Source organism: Temnothorax americanus, unplaced genomic scaffold (genome assembly GCF_048541705.1).
Source record: "Temnothorax americanus isolate GAGA-0224 unplaced genomic scaffold, ASM4854170v1 Scaffold7, whole genome shotgun sequence".
Taxonomy (NCBI): Eukaryota; Metazoa; Arthropoda; class Insecta; order Hymenoptera; family Formicidae; genus Temnothorax; species Temnothorax americanus.
Genome location: NW_027509792.1, coordinates 2,466,706 through 2,491,178, shown reverse-complemented (window position 1 = coordinate 2,491,178; position 24,473 = coordinate 2,466,706). Strand labels below are relative to the sequence as shown.

At 43.7% G+C, this 24,473-nt stretch overlaps 2 protein-coding genes across 7 annotated transcripts in view; one reads left to right on the top strand and one right to left on the bottom strand.

The window, feature by feature from the left end:
- Window positions 1-24,473, top strand: part of LOC143906326 (gamma-aminobutyric acid receptor subunit alpha-1) — a 123,103-nt gene that overhangs the window by 58,123 nt on the left and 40,507 nt on the right. The gene's annotated exons all lie outside the window — the stretch shown is intronic.
- On the bottom strand, window positions 192-23,281 carry LOC143906318 (monocarboxylate transporter 9). Of its 5 annotated transcripts, none has more exons than XM_077422327.1 (11): window positions 22,194-23,281; window positions 7,057-7,360; window positions 6,542-6,685; window positions 6,254-6,459; window positions 5,888-6,116; window positions 5,111-5,568; window positions 4,749-4,980; window positions 4,490-4,665; window positions 4,179-4,401; window positions 3,800-4,047; window positions 192-3,638 (listed from the first exon to the last, which is right to left on the bottom strand). In XM_077422327.1, exons 1-11 carry the CDS (start codon window positions 22,293-22,295, stop codon window positions 3,489-3,491), a joined length of 2,472 nt encoding a protein of 823 aa, XP_077278453.1. In that variant the 5' UTR covers window positions 22,296-23,281; the 3' UTR covers window positions 192-3,488. The 5 variants fall into 5 exon arrangements, with proteins under 5 accessions (XP_077278453.1, XP_077278454.1, XP_077278459.1 ...); XM_077422328.1 differs by having other exon boundaries at window positions 5,111-5,550; window positions 22,194-23,272; XM_077422333.1 differs by lacking the exon at window positions 22,194-23,281 and adding an exon at window positions 19,653-19,927.

The following is a 24,473-nucleotide window of genomic DNA, read 5'->3' as shown; positions in this document are numbered from 1 at the left end:
TTATTGCTGATAATTTATCTCCGATACCTGATATTTACACACAATGAAGTAAGACCGGTATATTTATCGGTTATTAGAATCACGAAACCCAACTCGAGAAAGTCGAAGTAGGCGCATTAATAACGTGTTTCTTTTTGCGGGGGTGTACGTACAAGAAATGAACGAGTCAACGCAATTTTTTTCAGTAATAAAAATTCATAATTTTCTCTTCAATTTTCGATAAACGTCACCTAATACATTTGTCCTTTTTTTGTACCATATCATATGTTCGTTCGTCCTTCCTCATTTCGCTCGCACGCGGAGAGAATAGTGCGGCAGTAGCGGCAATGTGTGTCGCGTTACACAAGAATCGTCGTCACGAATAGACGAACATTTCGATATATAATTCGTTCGATTGCATGTATTACTGCGCGTGAACACTCGTAACATCGACTTTAATTAGCAGCCATGACGATATTACGTTCGCGCGTAAAAACGCTCTACCTATCGACGATGCTACGTTCTCACTTGACGCTAGAACACCACATTTGGGATCCGGTGAAAAAATATCTACTTGTCGAAAATATATCCAGGAAAATATAATTCTTCAAAGGATACGCTATGACTGTTTCGCGAGTTTCTTGGCCGGTAAAATTTTCGGGACATTTCGTGCCGAAAAAAAATCAATACTTCGCCGCCGTGTCTACTATTAATAAATCTTTTATTATATCTTCTTTTACCCATTGTACTTTTTTCTATATTATGTCTTATATCTTTCGGTAAGACATCGCAAATTTCCTTAATCCTAAATGAAAAGAAAATTCCGACAGGCGATCGAATTCGCATTTCGTAGATCCTGGATATGGTGTTCGAGGTCGGCTTTTGAAATGCAGTGCTTAAAACGCAATTACAACACATCTCTACGATGAAATCGCACGTGCTCATAAATCTTGATTTTTTTTTCCATTGATCTCTTAACCAAATCGTGAAATTTTAGAAAAAGTTTTACTCCAAAAATGTCAAAAATCTATGTTTCACTGTACGTAACACTTTATACAGACATGCATTCCATAAGTATAAAAAAGACGTCCTTTCAGCCACTGATGTGGTCTAATATGCATAATGGTATAAGTTAAGAAAACGCCCTTGTACAGTCGTTTCAGTTCTCTTCGACGAGTGTCTATCTTATACCTCGGGAAATAAAAGATTTCGGAGTAAGATTCTCTCTAAGATTACCGATTCAATTCGCGCTCAATTGTCAGTATAGGAATATCGATACAGAATATTATTGCGCTTAATAATATTTAACAATACCGATATTCAAATGGTAAATACATATCCACCCGGTTGCACATCGCCACAATATTTCTCTGCGTGTGAGCGCGCAGGCACACGCGTCGCACACATGCTACTGTACATCCAACGCACGTAAAGTTCGTTCCACTTACATACTGAATGTGCGCGTGCAAAATGTCACGCGAGCACGCGCGCGTGTCGACGCTATTTATATAATCTAATAATATATAGTGTAACTCTCTGCGCGCGGCGTGCGTGCACGCGTGTACACGCGACTTTCATATGGCCGTACGTGCGTACACGCATATATGCCACAGTCGCATTTGATTGAGACCACAAAAACGTACGCACAGCTTTTTCTTCTTCTTTTTCTTCTTTTTCTGTCCCACACGATTGTAAAACAAAACGTAAGTAACGTGCGTTCACGTAAATTGTATTACAGTAATATTGTAATCGTGATAGGTGGTAATAATTAGCAATAGCAGAGCAGCGGTGGCGGAATAGTGTAATAGCACTGTTGGTTTTCATTATTGATATAACAATTCCTCTTCTTCTTTTTCATTTTTCTTTACCAGCGATCGCGCGCGATAGTAATTGATCGTAAACGTTACGACGTCCTATATACAATGTACGCGGTGTAACGCGTGCATTTGCCACTCAACACGATTTACAACAAGCTCTTCGATTTACATATGTGTACATATAGATTTACACATGTAATAATGCATATATATATATATATATACGCATATACATTTGTTACATGTACGTCTATGTAGGCGTATATTCTCTCACGCGAACGCTAATTACATCGATCCAATAATCGATCATTACCGCCGTAATGAAATTACTTACATGTAACTCCCATACACACACACACATACGAGAAACGCTCGCAAATCGCTTGCGCTTGGTTGTCGCGCGAGACACGTCGGCCCGAAATTAGTTTTGCATTGCTTAACGTGCTTCTTAAGTGCTATCCTGCGCGATACAGTCAGTTCCATCGACTAAACGCTTCAATCCACTTACACGTACTAGTTGTAGCAGAGCCGCGTTTCTTTACACATCAATAAAAATTCTCTGTTTCGGATAATCAATATATTAATTGTCTATCTAACAACGCGTTAATTATTCCTTGAAGAATACATTAATTGCGCAAGGTCCCACAGTGAGACTCAAGCGTGCAGAAAACCCATAATTTTGAAATTATGAGCTTTATTTTTAGCTTAAATTCTAGAGTTCGTTATACATATACATTTATATATAAATATGTTATACATATTTATATATAAATGTATATGTATAACGAACTCTCTATAAATTATTTACAGTTCATCCTGCGCAACAGCGATACATTTGTTGCGTGTAAGTTAATAATTCACATTCTTTCTTTCGCTTACACATATATGTATACATTTGTCGCAAGTATGCAAGAAAATATCTCTCTGAATTATGAATATAATTCGAGTTGTATCTTTGGATGCGGCCAAAAATAGATTTAACTAACACGATAGGTCATTGGTGGGATCTTCTCGATTAAGGATGGTCAATCGTACGTTGATCAGAAAAAACATCGTCGTTGTTTCGTACACGAGTTAATTTCGCGAAATATGTTACAATTAATAAAGTAGAGTGCCTATAAGTAGATTATTAATATTCATTTATACATCGTTATACGTCATGATTAAAACAAACGCCCAATCAGCGATACCTTGACCGATCCTTGTATGCTTGCATACCATATAACTGCCGAATTATACAGTATTGTATATTCCTACAATGCAGATTAATAATTTATATAAGATTACTCGATATGCACGTGCAAGAGCATTTTTTAAATTTAACATTTTTTTCTTTATATATACTGCTTGATCGATACTGATTAGGTTAATAAAACGTTCTATCTTTCTATCTATTATTCACTATTACATATAGGCAACTAACAATAAGTATCTGTACCTGATGGTATTTTCGCGCATATATATCGTTTATATGATAAAAAAACAAAATAAAATATGACAAAACATATAGTACAAGTCTAACTGTAAGTACGATAAAAATTCCATCAGGTATGCCACTAATTTGTGCTTTATCGATTAAGTGTGTAACAAAGAAGTACCTCTTTTTAAGACTTCAAAAGTAGCAGCCCTATCACAGTGTGGCTCGGAGTGAAGGCGATTTTCATAATCTGTTTAAAAAAGATGAGAAAGTACTTATAAAACAGACTCTATTTGCTTGATCTCCTTCTCGGGTGGCTCTAGGGGTGACGGCGCGGTTTCTACTATCTCTGGTATATCCTCCTCGTTCTCTTCCTCAATATCTTCGTCAATTGGAGTCAATGTATCTAATATCACAGGTTGAGTCTGCAAGAAATAAAAGACAGTTCGGTAATTATCATATAAATTAGTGAAAAATACCATTTTATTAAAAATTTAGCGATGCATGCAACTAACGTCAAATGCAAAAGCCGCGGTACACAATTAAATAACATCGAACAAAAGATTGATATAAGTTATAATTTTACCTGCGGTGTGGTACACCGTTTCATAGCAGGGGCCATGAAACTAGTAATAGTGCTTACAAGGAAGAAGAACCCTGCCATGAAGAACGGAATACTATAACTTTGCGTCGCGTCATAAACAGCGCCCGCTAAGGGTGAGCCAACTATAGCGGCAGCCCCTCTGAATAGAATTAAAAGGCCGAAAGCGTTCGTTAACTTGTCTAATCCCAAGAGATCCACCAAGATGATTGATGTTAATGAGATATATCCAGCTAAAATCGAAATCATAAAATATTCAAAAAATATCCAAAAAATAAAATAAATATATAAATAAATATTTCCATACTTGACAATTACTACCTAAAATAATGGACGTTTAACAAAATTGCGTTAAGATACTTACATATTGCTATCCCAAAAAATATGCTCATGACGATATAAGCGACATAAGTATGGCAGAACGGCGTAGCAGCTACTGCGAGTGTAGATATAATTAAGCAAATATTGTTCAACAATAAGGAATCAACTTGCGGAAAGTCGGCAACATATCCACAAGCCACACGACCTATAGTGTTCGTTATTCCAATAATAGATAATAAGAACGATGCAGAATTGCTTTCAATTCCCTTAAAAAAAAAAAAAAAGAAATGACATCGTTAAATTATGATATCACCTATAATCCAGCAGTATACTAAAAATTGATATATAACATACATCTAAGACCGCGGCATCCACCAGATATACAAAAGGAACATACAATCCAGCCATACCAAACACGTTGCTAATACCAATTAAGAGAAAAACAGGATCTTTCAATAAAGACATATCCATCATCGTCGCTAAAGCTTCCTTAAACGAATCGGGTAATACCAAGCAAGGACACAAGGGTTCTAAAAAATTAAAATCTATATTATTTTTCCTGAACTTTAATAATATCGTTTAAATCATATGTATGAAAAAATGATATACGTACGTTGTTGCGCTTTTTCAATATCAATATCTTTCAAGTCACCACGTACAGATTTGGGAATAGATACAACACTCTGACGATAATTGGCGAGGGATTTCTGGCTTTGGTATTCTGGTAAATTGACTACGCTACCACTGTAGAAAATATCCTTTCTCGACAAGGGACGGACCACCATTGGTTTCTCCTTTGGGACTATACTAGCTTTACTGGTAGTAAAAGTAATACTCTCACCATCCTAAAATAGATGTCGGGCACATATTTGTTATCAGATTATTCGAAAAACGTTTGTACAATTGATTTGTCCAGAAGAAACAGTATGAAGACATTTTCTAAGAAAAACATTTGCTTTAAAATGTGTGACTTACATCAGCCTCAGCATTGTTATTCCGTGATCCCAACATGCTGCTCGCGGACAGTCTCAGATGCAAGCTCTTTCTTATATCTCCGTTAGAATTAAGCGTTGTCCTAGAATTCTTTATTGCACTAAGGCTAGGCTTGTAGCGTTCGCTGGTACTCGTTTTACGGATTCTGTCAAAGAATGGCACGGAGCCGTTTTTAGGCAAACCTTGAACGTGGGTCGTGAAAGCTGGCTGCGACGCGTTTCTGGGAATTATCGTCTTGTTAAACTCATTCTCAGGCTTCTCTGGGTCCTTTGTGTCTTTGGTTTCATCAACATTTTTCTTGCTCTTGGACTTGTTGGAGATGTTCTTTAAATCCATGCTACCGCTATCGCTAGTATGTCCACTAGAAGAGTGCTCTTGTACCTTTACTTCGGATATGGTGGGAAGGGTCGGCACCGTCGGAACTGGTGTTAAAGGAGTTCCTTTAATATTATGGTATTCAATAAGGTGCCACATTACTGTTTCAATTACTTGGAAAGCGTATGCGCCCATGATTATGGAGACAATAGAAGCAATATAATTTGATTTTGAAACTTTTGCTCAATTAAGAAATGTTTTTCAATAATTCACAGATTCTCAAACCAATTAAAATAATTTCACTTTGCTTCAAGAGATATCTAACAACGCAATTAAGACAAAAAGTATGATGAATTTAATTTTCCGATGTGTGTGTTTGCGACTTACTGCACTTTCACAATATCAACCATCACCATATCAAACTTGATCGTCAGAGTCTCTTACCAGGCACTAATTGGTCTAAATTGAAGCTGGAATGAACACCGGGATCAATATTAATGGGCATTTTCATTCTCTTTTCCATGGATCCATCCGGTAATTGTACCATAAAATAGGAGCCACCGATACTGCCACGTTCCATTTGAAATCTCTTCTCCTCGGCCATTCTTTGCAATAATGGTTTAACCGAGGAAGATTTTGGATATTCCAGAGGTCTCATCATGGCACCGAATACCTAAAAATCATCTATTAGAATTTTTTTTTATCAGATATTACGAGATGCCATCTCGATTAATCTAAAGCTTTGTGTTACCCCTGCATAATCAAAGCAGCGAAGAGCAGCGAGTAAATAATTTCACACTGTTTACTTACTGCGCAATTTAAGATGAGGCCAGCCAGGATTAGGTTTGCTCCCTTCCAGCTGTACGCCTCCAGTAACATGGTTGCAAGAGGCGCGAACGCGAACGTACCGAATCCCGATCCACATACAGCTATGCCGGTAGCTAGGGATCTCTTGGTTTCAAAGTAATAGCCTACACAAACTACTGCGGGTAGATATATCAAACCGAATCCAATCCCTAAAAGAACAACATTGTAGAGACGTGAAGAACGAAGAAGTTGGCGAAGTACAAAAAATGCTAATCGAAAATCGTTACGCACCTCCCATAATACCATAAGTCACCATAAGCATATTTACACTGCTCGAAAACGTCGAAAGTACAAATGCGGCGGCGCCTAAGAAACTTCCTGCCATACATACTGCTCTACAGCCATATTTATTCGTTAATGCACTGACAACGGGGCCTGCGACGAGGAAAAATTAACATATAATATATATAGGGATGAATAATGCGTCACCTAGAACTAGAAGTTATTTTAATGACTAGATTTAGTATGAATTTTATCAAAAGCCATTACAAAACAAAGTTACAATCTAATCTTCTTTCATTAAGATAAAGCATATTTGAGAATTTCGACCAAAAGATAAGATTGTTCGTTTCGTATTTCGCTATTAAATTTTCTGACGGTATAAGTAAAATTTTTGCTAAGGAAAAATTGATTTTTCCTACAAAGGATGTCCTTACGAAATATCCTTTTCCGACAACGATAGCGGAACCTAGGCCCTAAAGTTCAGTTAGAGAAATTTTATATAGGCATTCACGTGCGTATCTTACCAGCGCTGAGGTACATTCCAGACAGCAACGATCCAACCCAGGCGGTCTTGCCCTTTCCTTCCCCAAAGTAGTTAACAAATTCTCCCAGAAAGACGCCGAACGTGTAGGCAATACCGTCCACTATCATGTTACACATAAACGATGCAAATACCACCACCCAACCATATCCACCGTCCGGAGGTGGTGGTATATCGTGGTACTCGCAGAGCGAACCTCCCTCATCATCCGGCGAAGCTTCATCGCCACCCGGTCCATCGGCTCCCGTTAATCTCGATTGTTCTTCTACTGAGTATTCGCTCTCCGTCTGAAAGTAAAACGCACAATGATAACCGATATGCTATTCTTAACGGACGCGATATGCGTTAAAAAACGATGTACTTTACGCGTTGCGAAACAAGTGTAAAATCCCCTCTATATAAGAGATGTTTTATTCATTAGAAAGTAAGTGGCATAAAATTATCATGATTTACAGCATTTACGTTCTCTACTATCGCGACTCAAATTTTTTACGTTGCGACAATTTAGCGCGGATAATTACATGACAATATATACTCGAGCCGCGTATACATTTCTTAATAGTTTCACAGAAAAACTAGCAAACGTATATAATTGAGGACTGTGTTATATCTCGCGTGGTACGAACGTGTTGCATTCGCCTTGAATGAGACTTGCCGTTCACCTTGAATGCTCTAAGAAAAAGTGTTGATGCGTAAATATATAAGTACTCATTCTCTAATTCGCTGAATTGAAATGTAGTCGATTAAACGTCTCATTATAGAAATCACGGGCAAATACAATCCTACCGATACGTTGAAAAACGTTCTAACATTATTAATAAATATGTTAAAGAATCTTCGAAATCAGAGTATCTTAAATTTAATAATAAATTTGTGCCTTTTTCCAACGCGTCAAAAATTTATTTTTTATAGGCAAAAAACTTGACACGTTAATGTAATTTGTTTCAAAAAGATAATTATAAGTTAGTTACGTGTTTCCAATTTCCAATTATCTTTATAATTGCCTTCAAACGACTGTCTTTTATCTTCCAAAGAAAATTATAAAGACAATTTTAAAACACGCTTATTCATAATTTTTGAATTTTGTACTCTCTTTCGCCGTAGAAACACATTTCGCGATACGCGCGAAAAAAAATAACCGTCGAGAGCACCAGAAACAAGTTGGATTTTCACACGAGAGAAGGGGAAATCGGAGAACTCGCGTATGCAAAACCGTACGCCATGGCTCGACGATTTCGTTAATCGCGAGTCCTGAAATTATCGCGGGGCGTAACGCGAGAGCGAGCAGAGCGCGTGCCGCGCAACGCGTCGGGATGATCTCATAACGCAAACGCCAGCACAGATATTAAATAGCTAACTGTGACTTAATCAGCCTCTAAGGCTACATCTGGCCAAGGTGATGTACGTCGTACGCGTAGAATGCAACGCCAAGATCGAATCGATAAAAGGAACGGTTGTTCGCGATCCAAGCCGCGTTTCACGGAGATGCAATTAGGTTCGCCGGTGTATGATTAACGCGCGATTCGTTACACGAGTAACGCGATACTTGAAATTATACGCACGACGGATTTTTCTTCAATTTATTTATCCGTGTATAATTGGAACGCGTAATCTTACGACGTGTAAAACAATTTTCTGCGTTTAAAATTCTATTCGAAAGTAATAAATATTTCAAGGTTCGTACATTAAAAAAAAAACAAAGGAGAAAGGGCTGACCGAACCGAGGCTAAATGTTCGTGCCAATGATACATTACAGATATATATATATGATACATTACAGATTTAACAAATAAAATAAAATAATATAAACAAACGAAACAACACAAACCTTTCGACTTGAAATAAGGTCATCTTTATGTGAATGTTAGAGATGATGAATAAAAAAAATAAATAGTTATAATAAAATCAAACAATATAACATTTATTAAATCTGTATATTATTGGTACGAACAACCTCGGTTCGTTCAGCCCTTTCTCCTTCTACTCAACAGGTTTTTGGGAGTTAGCGATTGTCGATTTGAAGCTGTTAGCCGTCCGCGAAAGATACTGATTTATTCGGTTTATATTACTTTCATTAATATTACGTTGATTTAATATTATTCCGAGTTTAAACACTGCCGAATAATGCATCGGGGTGTTTAATCCAGTGACTGCACGCGATCGTGTTGGGCTTCAACGAAAAAAACAGCTTATTAATACCGCGGTATTAATATACCGTGACAATCGAGAAGGGGAAATATCGAGCTGTGCCCACGCGATGCGACTAATCACTAATCAATGACGTTTTAGCGCTCGCAGGTGTTCCTAGGATAATTACATGAGATTGAGCCGCGAGAATCAATGAAAACAAAACGCTCGAATGTTATTAATTACTTCAGCAATCAGGAGATAAGCGGGAGTTGGTTAGTCGTTGGTAACCGACTGACATTAGCCGAATTATTTATCCGCTCGTAATTCTGTGCGCCTCATGGCGAGATAAGAACGACAGAGAGCATTGTTTTATATAATTATATTATATAATTATGTGCAAAAAAATATTGCTATATAAATATAATTAGATTATGCAGAACATATTATATTATATTTTATATAGAACATAATATACATTAAAATTTTTCAATTGCATTCTCGTCCGTCGTCAATTAAAGTCTGTTCGCGGAGCGCTTTATTGTTAGCTCGGAGAACCGTGCAAAATTTTAATTTCTTCTCTCGAGATCATTGTTGCGGCCTCGTTCTCCGCGCCTCTTTACATCTCGCCGCGGAGGTGATTACGGAGCGAGTCCCCAACGCTAATGAATTTGGATCAACGACCTCGCGTGTCGCGGCCGCGAAGACGAATTTAAATGCGGCGCGCGCGCGCGCGCGCGTGAGTGAGTTTGGGATTCGGCCGAAAGGAAGGCCACAGCTGATCAGCTGATCGGTGCGCGGCCGCGCTGTCATTCCGATCCCGATCGCGCCATCCGACGACGGCGGGCGCGAAGCTCCGCTCCGCTCTCCTTCTCTCTCCGCGAGGAATCCACGAGCTCCGGCCACGCGATTCGCTCGACCTTGCTGGCTGCTGCTCGCCCGTCGTTGTTAACAAGCGTACGCTTACGCACTATCGTGATGGGAGGTAACGCGAAACGCGTGCGTGCGAGCGAGTGCATCAGTAGTGGCAGTGGTGCACTTCTCCCCCCCCTCCCCCCGCCCCCGATCCGTTCAACCGGCCCCGATCGTCAAGGCTGAGTCACGTGTCGCCTTCCCGTCGCGTCGCGAGAGGAGAGCCGCGCGAAACCGTCGTGCCGGTGATTTAAGACGGCAAATCGCGCCCGTTCCGGCGCGGCCGAGAGGCTGCGCTGCAAATTACCCCGGCTCGTCCAGCCAGATCGCGCGGAAATCGATAACGTTCGGCAACACGGTTTGGAGTGCGAAACGTGTATCGCGTGGGAATATGTTCCTATGTCCTAACTCTGGGTACACGATAGACCTGACATATTCCACGACGGGACTCCGTCTGTCCCTCATCTGTTTGGAGTAAAGTGAAAAAGCTAGTCCAGTGAGGCGTCTTTAAAGGGATCCAACAGATGTGTTTCGCTAATCTTTCGGGTCTTTTAAACCTCGCTTTGTTCAAGAATTGATATTCTGACCGTCGGTGTATGACAATACGAGGGTCATTCCAGGAAAACACGATCGCTTTGTTTCGATGGGATCGGATGGGACAAGAGAATTGGGCAGGCAGAAAGGAAGGAAGGTAAGAAGGGAGGGAGAGAAAGGTAGGGATTCGCACGTAACCGACGACACCGATCACGGCCATGCTCTCGCTCTCCATAATGCATCATACAAACCGTACCGAGCTGATTTTGCGGACGCGACGCGAGCCGTACTGCGACTTGTTGAGCGACACTCGCGACATTCTACGACCGTCTTGAACCGTCAGTCACTCTCGTCTCTCCCTCTCTTTCTCTCTCTTTCGCGCCTTCCCCTCGTTGCCGCTCTCTTCTCCTTCTCTTTCGCGTTCTATTTTCGAGCGCGCTCAACGCGATTCGCGACGCGACGCGGCGCGACTCGCGACGCCCGCTCTCCTCGGCCGCGAGAGAGCGACTTTGTCTTCGTCGAGCACACTTTTCTCGTTTCCTCGCGTATCGCTCTCGCCGCTCCTTCCGCGAGAGCCCTCTCTCTCTCTCTCTCTCTCTCTCTCTCTCTCTCAGTTTATCGCCGCACTCTGTCACTCCTTCCGGACCCGCCACAGTCCACCCGTCGCGCGGCGAATCACTCGTCGTAATCCGCTGCCATGTCGACTCCGACCTGCGCTGGTAGCCTGGTACTGGCGCGCTCGCGTCGTCGTCCGCACTCGCATACACTTAGCGCACTGCCATCGCGCGCAGCGCGCGTCGCGCCGACACCCGGCAACTTGCCGTCGATGCAGAGGCGCAGAGTGGGAGAGGGATCTCTCTCTCTCTCTCTTTCTCTTTCCCCCTCGGTCTCCTCGCCGATCCAAGGAGAGCGCCCTGCGAGCCTGCGAGCGAGGACCCTATAAACAGTGATATCGACGGCGCCCTCGACGCGCGGATGCAGGAGTTTTCGCGATGTACCTCTCCGGAGTGTTCTCGGATCTCGCACTCCCCGATTAATTTCGTCCAATCGCCGAGCCTAAGTGAATTTTTCCCGATTCTCCGTCGGGCGACTTTCCCGACGCAACCTCGCCTCCGATTTTCTTCTCTGTCGTTATTCGTTCGGATGATTATTCTTTGTTCGCGGCTTGAAACTGAACCTTCCCTTTTCTCGTTGTCAAAACTGAAGAAGCGTCTCGTTGTTGCCCCAGAGTTCAACGAGCTGTTCGATCCATCACTCCAATTTTTCGCCTTGAAGTTATTATTCTCGCGGACTCGTTCTCCCCTCTCTCGGAATTTAATTAATTAATTTAATTAAATCTGAAGGTACCGCGCGGAGATATTCCTTGGAGCGATTTGCTTTCTTCGCGCGCCCGAGAGACAACGGCAACACCGCGTGCTCCGTTTTCTCTCGGAAACTTCAATTGGCGTGTCCGCGACGTGCGCACGTGCCAAGTGACTCACGTGCGCCGCGGACAAAAGACGCGTATGTGCGCTCGCGGCGACGAGCTCGCGGTCCCTTGTTTTCGTCGCGGCTTGTCACGTACGGATATAGTACTCCGCTTCCGTCCAAGGTGCCCGGGTTGCCGAACCCCGCGCGCGTCAGCGGTATCAATCGCGCGGACGTCTACTCCACACTCGTTTGGAAACGTGTTTTGCGCTTAACCCGTTTCGATTCTCCTCGTTCCCCGTCGTGGCGAGTTTCGTCACGGATTATATCGATTCGACGTACAGTGCGAGTGGGTATATTCGCACGTGTTTGTCGAACGCGGCTGCTGAAGCATACAAATGGAGCGAGCTCGAAGAGATGGAAGGCTTCCCTTTAAGCCCGTTTTCCGCTAAATCTGCGAGAAACCAAATCGACGGATCTCTGCGTCGCTCCAAGGGACATCTTTGGACGACGCGAGAATGTTAAAGGGAAGTTGGACGCAGCGTTCTCCGAAGTAAGCTTCGACGCGTCTTCGCGGAAGGGAACTGGTCAGCGTGAAAGAAGCCAACGATCACGCTTTCGTCATTATCCGCGGATGTCGCCCGATCGTCCCCGTTCTTGACGACTTCGGAAGAAAATAATATACGTCGGCACTATCCTGTCGCGTTCAATCGTGCGGTTTTTTGCTCTCTCTTTTTCTCATCCTCAAGACAGACTCCACGCTCCCTGTACCTCCCGACACATCTCTCCTCTCAAGCTTCCCGCGCAGAACGGTCGAGAGCGCTTATCTCAAGTGGATCTCGATACGTCCACGTGCGGAGATAATCGCGACTCAATTTTTTCCTCGCCACGTCCGCGGGCTCTCTCGATATACTGACAGTTTGCGCCGCAGTCAAGAACGTCCAGAGAGCGGGCACTATATCGTGGATATCCGCGACGTAGCACGGCAGATTCTATTTATACCTCGAGAACCCGCGGCGGACTCTCGAAGCTCGTCGAACTTCCGCGAACAAAGCGGCGGCACGTCCTTCTCCGCGTCCGGCGTCCGTCCGTGCGTAACGTTCCCCTTAAATCGAGACCGCGCGCGCTTTCTTCCCCGCGGTGACGCGGTGCGCGAGGAGAGCAAGGAGCGAGGTGGGCACATCAGCGGAATTGTTCGACCGACGACGTCCGAGCGCCAAAACCGGCGGCGTCGGGACACCGGCGGATCGATTTCTCGGAGCGCGGCACCAAGCGACGAACTCGCTTTCGCACGTTGCCAATCTAGAATTCTAGAGCGTGGTTTCCTAACGGGAATTATACATTCAAATTGATGGAGATGCGCGCGGGGCGCGCATTGTTGTGACCTTTCGAGGCGAGCCAAGGCGACCCCGCTTTGGAGAGAAGTCGCCTCGTCACTCGCGACGCGACGATCTCCGATCCTCCGTGCGGAATCGCTCGCTCCGCGTCGACGGGGGTTGCGTTCCTCGACGAGGATTTCTCTCTCGGCGTGGGTATAGCCGCGCTGATCCTCGTCGAGGCGCGGCACTGCGCGAAGGATCACCTACGTGCCGTCGCCGATGTGCACGCTGCAATTCTCGTTCGCGCGCGTGCATCCCCGCACTCGGACGGAATTGCGCGACGCGTCACGCCGCGCCGGCGAAGCAAGCGTCCGCTCCGGCGCGCGCGTCATCCGCGTCGATCATCGAGAGAGGGAGACTGTTCGCAGGGACGTTTCGCTTCATCTCGAGACCCTATAAGCGGTCCTAAAACAGCGGTGCGCGAATCTCTTTGTACTCGCAATCCCTTCTTTTAAATAGAAATTTGACGCGACCCATTAATTCTTCGACTATTCGTATATAATGAAGGATAATTCTAATCTATTTAACTCGTGCGCATATAAAACTTTTTTTTTACATTTTATACGTAAAAATAAATTGTACAGTATGCATATTAATGGCAGAAGTAATTTTGCGATCCCCCAATGACTTTTACGCGATTCGCAGTTCTGCCTTAGAAGAGTAAATCATAGAATGCAGAAAATGTGTATCCACATATTACGCGTACTGCTAAATAACTCAATGTTAGAGATTCGATTTCTGGATCTTGCCACTCCGCTCATATACGATATTAAAGACTTGGTACTTTGACTATTTTCATCTATATTTGTTAATGATGCTCGACCATTAGTATTCATGTGAAGAATTCTTTTCGGAATTGCACATGATCCGGCACTAGCTTTATGAACTCGAGCATGTCACTTATTTAAAAAACATATCTTTGATGCACTTAAGTTTTCACACGACAATCGCAAAATTTCATTATTATTCTGTATTCCCCATAGCTTCTATTATGTCTCGCTGTTCGACTTTCTTCTATGGACGAAACATATCACGCATATCGGGACTATATGGCTCCAGGAGTACCTATGTTCCAGCTCATATGCGCTATTTTTTAGTATTTATATATATATATATATATATATATATATATATATATATCTTGAGAGAAATAGTGAATAAATACTCAAAAATAGCACATGAGCTGTAACATACTCCTGGAGCCATATAATAGCCCCAGTCTCCCCTACTGTTAAATTCTAGTGTCAAATTACATTTAATTTGAGTCATTCTTAACCAAGTATTTCTATAGGTCGCCACTGCTCCTACTCAATATGTTAACGTCGTTAATTTAACTAAACCAATGAAGTTAAAATAATCCTACTATTTTGTGTTAAAATAATAAATTTCGATACACATGATAGATAAAAATAACAAAATGTTATTAAACTCAAGGTATTGATTTAGATTTCATCTTTTAATGTTTAACAGTGAATAAAAATACTTTCTGTTTTTCAACGTTAGATAATTTTGCGTTTAGATACAATTGCTCGCTGTAACGCAATTTGAACAATCTTTTAGAGAATTAAGTCATCGCGCGCGTTAAAATTCTGGGCCTTGAAGACTGCGTCTCATTGCTATAAAAATCCCAACTGTGATCTTACGAATAGGTCTGTTTATGACGGAGAAAATAGCAGCTTCGACTCACATGAATTTCATAGATATAATTTAAAGGAATGTTTGACGCATTTAATTTCGCTTCGGCCAATGAATGACACATCCATCGTCAGACTCTGTCATGTACAATAACCAGGCATAAAATATTGCGAGCTCCCAATTAAAAGGGGCTTAAAGGTGTCCTCGAACGAAATAGACGGACGATCGAAACGACACAGAACCAAAGAAATTTATTTTGCGAAACCATCTCCAGTTCGGTCTCTCAAGGAACAATTATTTTCGAATCCCTTGTATCAACTTGCGATTCTGAGAATTGGAAGGAGAGAGGAGCCGTGACGAGTGGAGAGTCGAGAGTCTCGTCTTTTACGCGCGGTTAGAACAAAGCCTTGAGGCCGCCCGTCTAATTGCGAGGTCTTCGATCGAATCAGCGAGATGGAACTTACGACGAAACGGTCGAGACGCTGGTCCGCCGAATCAGCAGCCATAGCGCGTGTATCGTCGCACGATAAGCTTCGTTTTATCCCCTCGCTCACATCGGCGACGCCCGGCTCTGTCGGCGCCGAACCTCGTACACGAGCGAAATAAACCCGGGACAAATGTCAAAAGTTAGGCCGAACGCGCGGCCGCGCGAGCACCAGTCACGCGAAGCACTGTGCACTGTGCGACCGCGCGCGGCGCAATGCTCGCACGGCTGACGACGCTTATGAATTAATTAGATAATAACCAGCGACAATTAGAGCTGAAGGCACGGACGCATGAAAACACACCATCTGCTTCTCATCTCTGCGGAAAAATTTTCTCTAGCGCGCGGCGCGGTCTGAATACAGCGCGAATAAACAAACGGGCGTGTCTCCGTCGTCTCCGTTACGATAAATCCGCACTTCGAGTTCCGCGTCGATACTTGATCTTCTGGGAAAATCTATTGGCGTGTTATTGATTATTTACCCACATTAGAATTTTTGTAAACCCGCGAAGAAATGAATTACATTGAATTTGCAAGATTATAATATACTCTCGAATTAAATCAATATAGTTTAATGTAGGAAAGTTCCCTCGGAGAGAAACCAAAATTTTATCTTTATAAATTTACAAGTTGCATAATTAATCTCTTCAGTTCCGCGAGCTTTACAATTTTCAAGTTTCTTAAATTTTTAATAAAAGCGCATTGACAAATAGATTTTTAGCAATCTTTTTTATAAGTTATAAGAGGTTTCTATTTAGTTTATTTAGCATAATGTGGCATAAATACCGGTTCAGTTAATGCCCTTCTGCCGATAAGGAAATATTTAAGCTACGTGAGCACTTAATGGCAGTGCGGGCACTTAATTGGCGTCTCGACATTATTCCTCCTTCGAGGAAAATAATCTCTCGCGATAGATCGTGATAATCGTGTGTTTGCACGACGAGGCTCAAATATTTCGCGAAGCAGATAGACAATTCCAACAAAACTGTTTCAGAATTTTACTCATTTACGCGGTGTTTATCGGCCTGGTATAATTTGCTCGGAACGCACGTAGAGCCGATAAAAATTGAAGTGGCCAACGCGAATGATAAACGAAAGCTCGACCATTATCGAGGGCGAGGCTATTCCCGCACTTGTTTCCGGCGCGAGAAACCGTTTTTAATCGCCGTCGCTGATCGTTGCCGCTCGCGCGTCCGCAATTTGGCCGATTCGGCACCGCGATAAAGCGCGGCCCAAAGGGAGAGCAACGTTCTCGGACGCGTACGCGATGAGTCACATTTAGTATTGTTTGTGCACGCGCTCTAATTACTCCAACCTTACTGGTTTGTACCACCGCCTGTTGACAGCGAAGTCCGCGCCCGCGCTTCCGCGCTACATTCTCAGACACGAACGACCGTGAGCGCGCGTTTGACGCGATTATCGCGGCGTGTATCGTCGAGCAGAAATTTGTCAGGAGTATAAGAGAGAAAGCTTTTAGCAATTCAAATTGAGCGAAAGTAAAATGCGAACGGATAAAACTGTACAAATTTTTGGCACCGAGATTGTTCCTTCGAGTGTGGGGAGAGAACCGTTTTATTATACGCACAAATAATGATAACCTACGACTGATTTATCGCGGATAAATTTTCTTTTACGTAATTAGGTGCGTATCGTTCGTAAAGTTATTGACGCGATAGAGAATTTAATCGACGAAAAAAAATAATCTATCGCAGAAACGCGATTTAATATCGGGCGGTTGAACAGCCGCGGATTCGAGGCATGTTCGACATCGATAAAAGGACGATAACGGGTTCAATAAACACTCAAAAGATAAGGAGCTCGCATACAGGAAAGTAGATCTTGATCTCTCCGAGTCACGAGTGCGTTATAAACCGTCGCGGGATATGGAGGTCATTTTCAGCTCGGAAAATGAAATGATGATTTCTCGAGTCGGTCTTTTGTAATTTTTGAGTCGAAACTTTTTTTAAATAAAATATTACTATTCATATATTTAATATAATTCTTCGGAAATCACGAGACAGAGAGAGAGAGAGAGAGAGAGAGAGAGAGAGAGAGAGAGAGAGAGAGAAGAAACTCGCGGAAACAATGTAGCGTATCGTCATCCGGGATACAATATATCATGTTTTGTTGGTACTGCGCGATGTCACATTATCAATTTCCTCGTTAACCAGCCTACAACCCACTTTCACTCACGTATTTCGCGATCGCTCGGTCATGTTGCGTATATTTTTGCCATTTACCTTGAGCAGATCGATTGAGAAACAAACGCTAAAAAGACACGCGCGAAAAATGCGGCGTAAATCGTGCAAATTGCACGCCACGACAAAATACCGACAATTTGTTAAAAGGCCATTCAGGCACATATTACGTGTCTCTCTTTTCCAGAATTTGCTCGATTCAGATAGCATTAAACCGAATAATGAAATAAAACGTGAAATAAGATTGTGTTTAGTATTTTTCAACTTTTAGAAATTCAACGATCCCAGGAACACAAAATTATATTCTCTTTAAATGCAAATCGTGAACATTGATTTTTTACACGCAATTAATTTTCCTTGCCGTTACTACATTCATTGTATACGCGTAATTTATCTTCCCCGTCCATTAGCAGCAGTGCGTAAATCGTCTGGAAACGCATATCTGTTCGGCGGATATATTAGCGACGAATGAATCATGTAGCGAAATGTCGAATCGCCGTGAAACAATACGATCGCAAATATAAGCGAGCGCAATGTCGAATCAACGACGAGGAAACAATAATTTGAAATTTACTCGCTCGTTTATTTGTGATATCTGAGTAATATATTAATAATGCCTATACCATTGAAAAATTGTAATGAATGATCCTTCCAAAAATTTTTCCTGATAAAATATCGATAATATATATATTTAGGTACGAATATATCAATAATATATATATTCGTTTTGAACGTTAGTGACGCGTGTGGAACTCATAGGAAATGGAACTCCGTACGTAAACAGAAAAAGACGAATCGCCGTCCGCGCGGTGGCATAATTATTTGCTGTCGCCAATGATGCGACGTGCGTCGATCTACAGCGGAATTTCGTGGGAGAAAGAAACACAGAAAGTATGAAAAATTACGCCCACAAGGTAATCATACGCCGTCGGCTTCGCTATCGGTTCGATTCCTGCTAACGCGGCGGAGGCACGTGAAATCGCTCGAGAGCACGTCGACCACGTGGGATATCTTCACGAAATCCAACGTATCCTTCGACGAAAGAAAAACGATATTTACTGCGCGATCGAAGATTTGCAATGCAACGTTAGAAATTTTATACGTATGTTACGTAAAATGCGGAGTCATCGTTTCGCTATTCATCGTTATATCGCGGATGATATTTAGGCAATCGTGACATCAAAAAAATAAATATGAAAGTACACTGAAAAAAAATCTGGTTGAATTAATTGGACGCCTGGAAAATGAACGAAGCAGATTCTTTTAATTAATGCGACCAGAATTTTTATTGATTCAACCAGATTCTGGTAGATTCAACCGGTATTTTCTGGTGGAAAATGAACAAACCAGATTTTTTTTTTCAGTGTACAAAATTTGCACAATATTATTATTGAGCTACCAAGTTCCAGTCCGGACCATAAATGATGTTCTTTTTTTCTCTAATTGATTGATCATAAGTTTCATTTATTATAAAATGTAAATATAAAAATGTCTATAAATACTCCCAATGTGAATAATATTTCAGTGCTTGATCATCATAGTTGGAAGCTCGTAGAATTTCGCGTAATCGATTTCGAATTTTGATGTCGAGAGTGGCCTCATTACTCGAATATAATAATGACGGAAATGCGACAATCACATATAATGACATCAATTTCAATTTTTAATGCAATTTCTCTAATCGTAAGGATAATGCGGTTGTTTAATATTACTCAGAGACATGCTTGAAATTATGTAATATCGTTCGAAAGTAGTAACCGGCGATTATTTTATACATTAATCGACGTTATTGGATATATATGGGGATTACATAACATTATTCAAGGCTGCAATTGTCTTTCGAGCGGCGTTAAGCCATCGATCCCCCCGAGGCCGCGCTTACGCGCGCGACCGTTACGCTTACCTTATTTTTAGGCGACATCGCGAGGGTTGCGGGCGGGTCCGCCCTCTCGGCTGGAGGCGAATGCACCCTCGCGCGCAAGCGACGGCGCGAGCGTGAAGGCGCGGGGCCGCGGCACCTGACCCGCCGGCGACACACACCCGGAGGAGCAGGAGGAGGCGTTTGCCCGTCTCCGAGGAGCTGACTCGGCGCGAAACGCGAACGCGACACGCGCGCGCGAACGATAGAAAATGCGCTCGCCTCGCGTTCCGCTCAACCACCGGCCGACTTAATCGGCGCGGACACGCAGTGCACGTCCATCCGATTCCCCACCAGCTCTCCTCGGAAACTTCGCATCTCTCGCCGCGCTCTCGCGTCCCTGTCCCCGTCCGCCCGTCGCCGTCCCGTTCCCGACGTTCCCGTCGTCGCGTCGCGTCGTAGCGTTTTGCTCCGGCACGTACACACCCGCTGCTTTCCGCTCGTCCCGCGTTCCGCGCTGCGCTGCACCCGCGATCTCAGTCGTCCGTCTCACGCTCTCTTTTTTCTCTTTCTCTCCCGCTCTCTCTCTCTCTCTCTCTCTGTCTCGCCCTCCCGCGTTCTTTCGCCCCGTCGCTTCTCTAAACGCGAGCAGCGGCGCGTTATTCACCGGTATACGCGTTCGTGAACAAAGCGGTTGAGCCATCGTCGGCGACCGAGTACAAAGTTCTGCATGATATAATTTCTTTGGAGCGCACGAGACACCGTTACACGCGTATACCTACTCGAAATCGATTTCCCAAGCACCGAGCTCTCTCTCTCCCTCGTGAATGATTACGACGTGCGAGTTTATCTGATCGCCACGTGCAAACGATCGCGGTAATCGAGCCGGAGGTACGCGAACTCTGACTTCGAACGTAAGCGGTAAAGAGATATATAACGTATTATGAAAGATGTACGTCAGGATGCTGAGAAACTTTATTCGCGAATTTCTCGGCCGAAGCGAAATCGACGTGACGCTTCTTCGGTTACAAAGACGTTCGAGCATTTAGATAAGATGTCTAAATATAGATAATGACATCCAGCTACATTTTTGTTGAGCAAAAATCGATTGGAAATCAGCCAAGAAATTTATTCACTGAGGAATAATGTATAGAAAGAGAATGTCCTGTATACGTATAATGTGTGTTTCCCACGTATGTACATGTCGATTTGTGGGATGTCTTGTCGCAATGCTGTTGAAACGTGCCAAATTTCGGAGTAACGCGAGACGCGCGAATTAGCCTGCATTAAATCACGACGAGCGATGACGTAATATATAGTTTCGAGAAAACGGCGTAAGTTCCGGTGATTAATAGGAAGAAAAATAATTGTGAGTGTTTTTCATATTGCGATCGTCACACGTGCGTGATCCGATCCACGAAACTTCCGTGTATTGTTTTAATTATCGGACATTATACGACACGATAATGCTAGAATTTTATTAACGCGATACGCACCGCGTTAACCGCGAGATAACGATATCTTAATGCGATATTACCGCGACGTGTGTTTGCAAAAATCAGATGATTCCCGCCGCCGCCGCCGCGCCGCCGCCGTTAGTGAAATTTTGCAAGAGAAACGCGAATATTATTTATGGAATATTCTCTCGTTTTGCACATATATATTTTGGGACTTGATCCGTATCTTAATAATTGACGGTGCGAATAATAGTAAAATGGATTTATGAAGGCACTGCTAAAAATATATATTCGACCTCAGACTTCGAAAGTTGACTTTTTCATAAAATAATGATATTATTTCAATTTTCAACCTTGGCAACTTTGGCTAACGTGCAAAAAGCCAAAACAAACTTAATTTCCTTAACAAGCAAAATTTTAAGCGGGTAATCGATCAGTGCATCCCGCCCGCGTTAATTTTGCATCATTATTTTACGCTGATCAATATAAAAGTAATTAATCAGGATTGTGTGTGTTAAAGTAAAATAAAATAAAGAATAGAAATGTGTGTGAATTATTTTTTGTTACTGTGGTCAGAGAGCCATTCGACACAGCGACGTATATTTTAGTTTTTTTATTTGCGGATTTAACCGAGACACACTCATCGATAGGCAAACATTCTTAATGGTATATTTAAAAATTTTTATAATCTCTTTCTATGCGGCTTATTTAGCTTGACGGTGCTCGATTATGGATGTAACATAAACTGCATAAAAAATAACAGAAATCTACCGATATAACGTATAATCGACGTAGAACAATATCACGAAATCGAATGCACTTAAGCCTGTATCAGACTACGGATTGGGATTGAGATTGGATTGTTTGACCGATCAGAGCAAAGTTCATTAAATTTGAAATTAGTTTTCTCTATGTTATTCTGATTGATTAAATTTCAATCCATCAATCCCAATTCGTAGTTTGATACAGGCTTTATACATTTTTATCGATAGTCGTCAGGAGAGAAGGGTAAAAAGGGTAAAAAACAATCTGGCGTGTCCATCATCCCCTCCGCAAGAATCAGGACGTTTGAAAGTAAAGGGTTAACGAGAGAGAGAAAAGGGAGCACACGAAACGGGGGGACACTTACGATGTTGTGATTCCCCACGATCGTCGGATTCGGATGTATCTGCAGACCGTCATCGTCGCCAATCTGCTCGGCGATCTGCTCGCGGCTGGTGGCGGGGCCCATTTCGGTGTCTTCCAGACGAGGGACGGGGCCCGTCGAAACCGAGGCGCCGGCGCCGGCGCGGCGGCACCTGACCGATCGATCGACCGATCTCTCGGGCGATCGAGACAACGATCCGGGGTCGGCGCAGCCCTACCGCACCGACGGCTTACGATGCCCCCATCGGCGTAAGCCTGGCAGGGGTCCTACGGAAGTCAGCCTCCTCGGCCACGTCTACGTCCATTTGCCCCGCAAAGAACGATCGGGAGGATCGATCGTGCGAGGACGATCGAAACGCGCACGTATTCCCCTTCCTTCTTCCGCACCCCTCGAGAGAGACCGCCTTCCCCGTGCGGAGACGATCGTCGTTCACCGGCGAGCCTCGGCGTTTCCGGAGCTTAGCGCTTGCAAGTCCGGCAGCGGCAGGTCTTAAGCGATCCGATTCCTCCGCTCCTTGCTATCATCTCGATAATTCGGAGTGCTCGTGGACGCCGGCCTCCTTCCCGTCACTTTTTGCACGGCGACGTTCGAGGATGGTACCCGGGGTGACATCGAGTCAGGTCGGCCTCGTCGATATCTCGACTGGCCTGCGACAGCTTGGACGACAATGGGAAACATATGATTGTCTTCCTATAATCTTCGGGATTTCCAACCCTCCTCGGCAACAATGAGAGAACAGTTTTGTGTCGTTATCGTCACACAGATCCTTCGTCAATTCTTCGTGGATTCTTGGAAGTTTTAGCCAGGAGCTGTTCTCCGTCACGTTGCGACGCTGTCCGCCGGCGTGGATAATTCACGAGAACTTCGCCGACAGCCCCCTTTAGGTCACTGGTTCACCGGTGTGTCTGCCTCCGCGGTGAATCCCACGACGATCGATCGCGCCCGAGCTTTTCCCGAGCCGTTACCAAGAAGCGTTGGTACCGACGTCCCGACGACGTCGACGAGGACGACGACCACGACGTGTCGCACACACCCACCGGCCGGCTCCGCGGCTGCACCGCGAGGAGGGAAGGAGAACTCGCGAGGTGCGCGCGATGGTGCGCGCGGGACGAGAAGGTTGACGGCGTTTTGACGAGGAGACGAAGCAACGGCGGGGTTTCCGCCGGTTTCAGTCCAGACGCGAAGATAAAAAAGAGAGACGACGAAGAGGTCCTCCTCGCCGCGCCGGGGAGAAGAAGGTTCGTTCCCTCTCGCCAGCAGCAGGCTCTACCCGCCGCGGGTGGGTAGCGCCGCGGCGCCCCAGGATCAATAAAACGACCGCCCGGCCGTCGCCTGTCCTAGGTTCTGCCTGGCCTCCGCCTGCCGTATGCTTGCGCGACCGCGGACGCCCGACGTCCCGACGCGGCGCCCGCGCGCGCACACCAATCCCCGGAGCGCGGCGACGCTCCGACCGCGATCTTCTGCAGGCCGCGCGCAAGCCCGCTCGCGTGCGAAACTCGCGCCGCGGATCGATATTCTCGACGGCGGCGGCGGTCAGGAGTGTCCGCGGGGAAAATCCGCGAAAAATGCACACGATTCACGGAACTCGATGACTTTGCGGGGAAATTCAGGGACGGGCATAACGGGTTACGTTGCTCGGCGAAGGAAACACGTTTTTTTTAATTTAATATTCAACGAAGGAGAGGGAGACCTTTCAATCTTAACTTTACGATTATATTTGCTACTTGAATGAAATATATTATTGTTCGTCCTATCTATGTTATATTATTCATGGAAAAAAACAATCTTATTTTTAGAAATCAATGTATTTTTGTATTTCGTCACCTCATTCCTGCAAAGAGAAAGTCTGAAATGTTGTGCAATATTTTTCAAAGTTCCTATATATTATGTAAAATATTTAAATTAAGATAATTACGCGGTCGAACATCTATTGAACGCACGCGAACTTTTATTTGGAGCGGCCGGTCATTACCTCGATATATCTGCTGCTGGGTCAGTGCAACTGACGTGTCTCGCTTCTCTTCGTGAATAATTTGTTATAAAGAGCAGGCAAAAGAGAATTTTTTAAACGTTAATTAACTGTCAGATTAATGAATATGAGTTACGGCGATGGAATCGTAAGCCGCTATAGGACCGATGTATAAACTGCATTTTGTATATATTACTGTCGTAAGGAATTTAATTATTCATGAGAGTCTAGTCCCCCCCCCTTCGTGTATGCATTATTACCGAATAATTACTTCGTCATTACTGTAATATTAA